This window comes from Pteropus vampyrus, unplaced genomic scaffold, assembly GCF_000151845.1.
Source record: "Pteropus vampyrus isolate Shadow unplaced genomic scaffold, Pvam_2.0 Scaffold3, whole genome shotgun sequence".
Classification (NCBI taxonomy): Eukaryota; Metazoa; Chordata; class Mammalia; order Chiroptera; family Pteropodidae; genus Pteropus; species Pteropus vampyrus.
The window spans coordinates 14,413,563-14,419,304 of NW_011888784.1; the positions used below are offsets into that span (position 1 = coordinate 14,413,563).

General features: G+C 40.2%; 1 protein-coding gene across 2 annotated transcripts in view; it reads right to left on the reverse strand.

Moving 5' to 3' along the window:
- CUNH18orf21 (chromosome unknown C18orf21 homolog) overlaps positions 1 to 5,312 on the reverse strand; it is an 8,112-nt gene extending 2,800 nt beyond the window's left edge. The window contains exons 1-4 of one of the 2 annotated variants that reach the window (XM_011361521.2): positions 5,153 to 5,311; positions 5,048 to 5,070; positions 2,642 to 2,841; positions 876 to 1,075 (exon numbers count right to left, since the gene is read on the reverse strand). In XM_011361521.2, coding sequence (XP_011359823.1) covers positions 876 to 1,075; positions 2,642 to 2,841; positions 5,048 to 5,070; positions 5,153 to 5,229 — 500 coding nt within the window. In that variant the 5' untranslated portion in view covers positions 5,230 to 5,311. Of the gene's footprint in view, positions 1 to 875; positions 1,076 to 2,641; positions 2,842 to 5,047; positions 5,071 to 5,152 lie in introns of both variants that reach the window. The other variant, XM_023531582.1, reaches the window with a different exon arrangement.
- Positions 5,313 to 5,742: the final 430 nt, after the last annotated feature.

The window sequence follows — 5,742 nt, forward strand, 5'->3', positions numbered from 1 at the left end:
TTCAAAATTTCCTTTTACAGCTGCTATGGAATTAAATTTATTGACCATCATAGTGAATAGAGTGTTGAGGATTACTAAAAGTAAAACATATGTCCAGTCATTGTTAACTTAGTATCATTTGACAAATCTCTATTCAGTTAGATTTCCATAGGAATTTTTGGTAGAGGAAGTAGCAAGAACAAATGTTTAGAGCAGAAAAGTAAACTGTGAGTTTTCAGTTTTGTTGACAAATAGTATGAATTAAGGCAAAGTAAGACAGGCAGATAGATTGGTACCAGATAGTAATGGCTGGAATGCCATGCTGGAGGTCCACATGCCTCACAGTAAGGTGCTTCTAATCAGACTAGAAGAGTTCTAAACAGGAAGACTCAAAATTCTTGTGGTCCCAGCAAAAAGTGAATAAAGACCTGAACATATAACAGCAGTAGAAAAAAAAAAAAAGAGAGAGAGAGAAAGTGGGATAGAAACTGGTGGCTAACTGGACAAGGGCCAAGGTGGTAGGAGTTGTCAACTGTACTCTCCATTTCAGGTCAGAATGGGTATGTTTATCCACAGAATAAAGAACTCAGGAGGATGGGCAGGTTTGAGTAGTTAGCTCTGGGGACAAATGGGGAGGGTGAAGTAGATATATTTAGCAGGCAGCTGAACAGGCCCAGGAAGAAGCTGAGAGTAGAGGAATATAACTGGAAGTCATACAGACATAAGAATGGAAGATATGGGAGTATATGACACAAGAAGAAAAGGGTATGGAGGAAAAAAAGGGACTAAGGACAGAATTGCATGGCAAATTTAGGGAGTGTATATTAAGCAGAAAATTAGAAGAAACATGCAGGAGTTAACAATGGCAATTCAAATAGCTTAATGAATCAAGATACCTGAAAATCAGTGCTGGGCTTTTGCCTTTAGAACCAGACACATCATGATTTAGGTCTGCAGAACTTAGAGTCTTTCTCTCTGGTGTCTTCAGGCTGAGTTTACTCGTAGGAGTGGTAGGATTGCTCTTCAATGCTGATAGAAAGCTTCTACTTTTACCATGATGTTTAACTGTTCTGTTGCATGTTTTACAAGTGATCAACTACCATAAAAAGAGGAAATATTTGGCCTGATAATATCTTATAATTTAATCCAATAAACTACATGTTCATTAAATTCTTATACATAGGGGTTTACACCAGGTACTACAGGGTGAGTAACTGAGGCTGCCCTCGGGGGGCTTGTAACCTAGCAGTAGGAATCAGACAAAACAAATTAAAAAGGGGAAACTCTCCAATAAAAAAATTAATGGCTAAACATTTGTATTTAAAACATCTTTTAAAATAACAAAATCTCTAGTTTTTCCATGTAAAATCATGTTTAAGGAGAACTGAGGCGACTGGGAGTGATACCCTTTACCCCTGGATGTTCTTTATAATAGCAGTAGACATTTAGTATTTTTTGCAGATGAACTCCAAGCCTTTTCCCAACAGAACATAAAATATCACTGAACATTTAAGTGACCCTTTCAGACCCTTAGTAATTCTGTAACTATAGGACTAAAGTAATTTATAAAGCCAATCAAATGAATTCTCACATTCTCACACCTCTTCACTTCATCAGCTCTAGAGGCTGATTTTCTTTTCAGGATTCTTTTTTCAAGAAATGGCCCATTTTCTAGCTAAATGCCTTTCTTTGACATATCTGACTCACACTGCACAGGACTCAGCCCAGGCCTCGACAAAATGAGCACAAACTAGTTCAGCTGAGAAGTACTCTGATGTTCATGAGCAAATGAAAATGCAAATGGAACATCTGCATATATCAAAGGTCAATATAACTTGCTTTATCCTTTTTTTGAAGAGACTGAATATAGGTTAAGCAGTTTTATGACAAAGCAAAATGCATTTACCTGTCCAATACTGGTAAACCCCTAAATATGGCAGTTCCAATCCAAACTGTTACTAATTAGAGTCTTGGGCCCGATTTAAGGGGTCATATTGTCCAGTGCCCAGCATAGTCAGTGCCTGCTAGGAAACAGGCACTGGAAACGTTGATAAATATTAACACAGAAAATGTAGATAAAATTATAAAATATATCTGATACAGACCTCTAAAATAAACCATAAGTAATTTGATTTTGGTTGTTTTATTCCATTTTTATCCCCAATATTTAGCATTGTTTGGCATAAGATGACCCTCAATAAAGGTTTCATGAATGAACATAAGATGTACTTACCTTTGTTGGGCATAAACTTAAATACATACTGACATGGAGCGGGGATGACTGAAGAAGTGACACTGATACCTAATAAATAAAGTACTGCTGTTTGAAGAAAACAACCATTAACTGAAAAAAATAATTTACTGGTAGATGCAGTTCAGGCGAAGTCACATTGGTCAGCTCAAGAAATCCTCAAATTTGTGAAAAGAACTGTGCTCAACAATAAGATCTGAGAACAATTGAGAGCTCATGATGTTTGGTTTTAAGTAATTGTGACAAAAGCTATACTGACGAAACAGTAATCACTAGGAAAATATTTTATGTATATATTTTGACAATCTAAATATACTATAACAAATCTCTGAGTTATGTCCAGGCTGATTCTTAATGTCCTTTTAAGTGAAAGAAAATTCTACTTTATACATACTGGAATTGAAATCTTACCAATACACTTTTGGAGTCTTTGTACTTTTCCACAATTTTTGCTTCTTTAAAACTGAGTGTATAATTTCTTGCTTCTCGATTAAGAAGTTTCTGTATTCTGGGTGTCAGTTTGGGCTTGGGTTTGAGGCGCACTCGATAGTTATCCAGAACCAGCAACTGGAAACAGTATGGACATGTTCCTTCAAAAGTGCTTTTAGCATCTAAAATTATACAAATGAAAATCATGATTTACCAAATCAGACTATTTTGTTACCTCAAACTTTATTATAAATGTGAAAAAGTATATTATTGAATATAAGAAGGTATACATTCCCCTTAAGCAAACTCAAAACATGAGAATTTACAAAAAGATAAAATGGCAATAATTTACTTTGCAAAACACTATAATTCTATCCATTCACTCCTTTTAGCAACAGATAGTAATTCCCCTGTGTTGCTCATTTCTTGCTACTAAATAAAAAATGCTTTATGTCTCACCTATTTTACAAACACATTTATCAAAAAATAACAAATTTTACTGTGATTGTTTCTTTTTAAAATAATTAGCACAATTTAGTGGTTTGTGGGCAGGGCTTTGTCTGTAGGTAGCTCTCTCAGTACAAGCTAACAGGACAGATTTGCCCTGGATCCTTTATGCAATCAAAGCACTCACTAACCATCAAAAGTTATCTTTAAAAAATTGTAGGGGAGCCCTAAACAAGTGAGGATAAGGCTGGTAAGAACTATAACATAATATCATTTAAATGCCCTGGAAATTATTAAACTGCACGGACTGCCAGAAACACTTCAAAGGCATAGCTTGACAAAATTTGTCACAGATGACTATAAATTCTATCTGTATTTGGAGATGGCACCCATTTATGATAAAGGGCTTTCAGACAGAAGTGCAGTGAAAAAGAAAGCATGGCTATTGAGGGAAAGGTGAGAGTGTGAAGGTGGTGTAGCTGAAAAGGAAGGGAGGCACACCATCTAGTTATTCAACGACTGCTGGTAAGCACTGTGCTAAGTGCTAGGGATACAACAGCACTACAAAGAGCGAAGCACCATGCTTGTAACTTAGCTCTGCCAAATGTAAAATTAATTCATATTTCTGAGTGACTCGTAAGTGCCAGGCACTGTTCTGGGTGCTATAGATTTGGCAGTGAACAATGGACAATTTATGGACAGACAATAAATATAACAACACAGAATGCTAAGTGCTAGGATGAAAAAAGTAAGACAGGAAAGGGGAATAGGGAGTGGTGATGGAGCTGCTATAATCTTAAATAGGATAGCCAGAGAAGACTTCCTGGAGTGACATTCGCAGATACCACAGGAAGCGAGGAAGGAATCCAAGCAGACAAGAATTAAGAGGTCTAGGCAGAAAAAAGGGCAACTGCAAAGGCTGTGTAACAGCCTAGCAGTGGTTAAAATTATATGAACAAAGGGCAAGCAGGTCAGAGGTAATGCTGGCCTATGATGTTAAGGCCTGAGTCCTTTTAAAAGATTTTCAGTTTTACTCTGTGATGGGAATTCATTTGAAACTTTGTAGCAGAGAAGTGATATGATCTAATTTAGGTTTTTATTAGCCTCACTTTGGCTGCTAGATTGAGAACAGCCTTTAGAAATGCATGGGAGCTGTTGGCGATAACCCAGAAGACAGGACGGATGACTTGGACCAGGGTGGTGGTTAAGATGAATGTGGCGAGAAGTGGTTAGATTTAGGATATATTTTAAAGCCAACAGAATTTGCTGGCATATTGGCTTGGGAAGGAATGCTGTTAGGGAATCAAGAATGGCCCCAAGGTTTTTGGGCCAATTAACTCTAGGGAGGAGTTACCTTGGGCTTGGGTTTCAGGCAAACTTGCCATGGGAAGAACTGTATTGGGGGGTAAAACTCGGGTTTGAATGACCTAACACATTCAAAAGTTGTTGAGAAGGCAGCTGGATATGAGTCTAGGATTCGAGGGAGAGGTCTGTGCTGAGGATATAAATTTGGATGTCCTCAGTAACAGAACTGAAAAGCCATTAAGATCGGATAGAAAACTGTCACCAAGTGAGTGTAGCTAGAAAAGAGGACCAAGAACATAGTCCTGGGACACTCTAATAATTATAGTGACTGGAGAAATTAGGAGGAACAAGCAAAGCAGACAGACAAGTACAGGCAAAAGAGGTAGGAGGTTAACTATGTGATAACACGGAAGTCAAATGAGAAAACTATTTCGAGAGGGCTGATCAACGTGTCAAATACCGCTAATCGGTCAGGCAAAAAATGTGGATCTATGACGAAACTGAGAAGCCTCGGGGGGGTTTTATGAGGGCAGTGGGTCGATCAGAGTCTATTTTGAATAATGCTGAGCGCGGTGAGGAATGGAGTGGAGCGCGGAGGTGAGGGCCTGACACACAACCGACGGACGTTCTCCCTACCGTGTGTCGAGCTGTAGGCCCAGCTGTAAAGGAGAAAGAGACCCGTAAGAAACTAGGGAACATCTCGCCGCCCGCCTCCCGTTTCCTCTCCCGTCCCTCTCTTACAGGAGATAGCGGGCCTGGCCCGGACAGCTCTCTTGCAGTTTCCGCGCGGCAGCCTCAAGGTAATGCTTCTGCCTCATCGCCACTGAAGTACCCTCCGCCCCGCAAGACCCGGTAACAAAAGGAGACTCCGGAAGCTGGATTCCGTGCGTTGCGTACTTTGACATCCAAGCTCCCTCCGGAAACAAGTGTTCTCGATCAGGAGTTCCGGATTCCTCCTGCTCTTGGCCCCGCCTCCGGGCCCAGCACGGATGCCCCTCAGACCTCATCCTGGGCGGAGACACTTGACTCGGCAGGGGTGGCAATGTAAAGGAGCCGAATGTCCCACCCACTTCTCCTGAGAGCCTCCTTTCTGATACCCCTGTTGTCATTTCCTCAGCCTGTGTCTCCCTCTGGATTCGTGAGCCGGCGTATTGACTTTGGCTGAGGCAGGTGGATGGGGGGTGGGGGGGCGCCTCAAGGAGACCCCTGGAAGAAGCGTGGCCTCAACCTGGGAGGAGCGACTCCAGTCCAGCCTGGTCTAGGCACATGCACAAGATAGATTTTTGTTGTTTTTTTCTATTTTTAATTGAAATGAAATTCAATTCATTGGC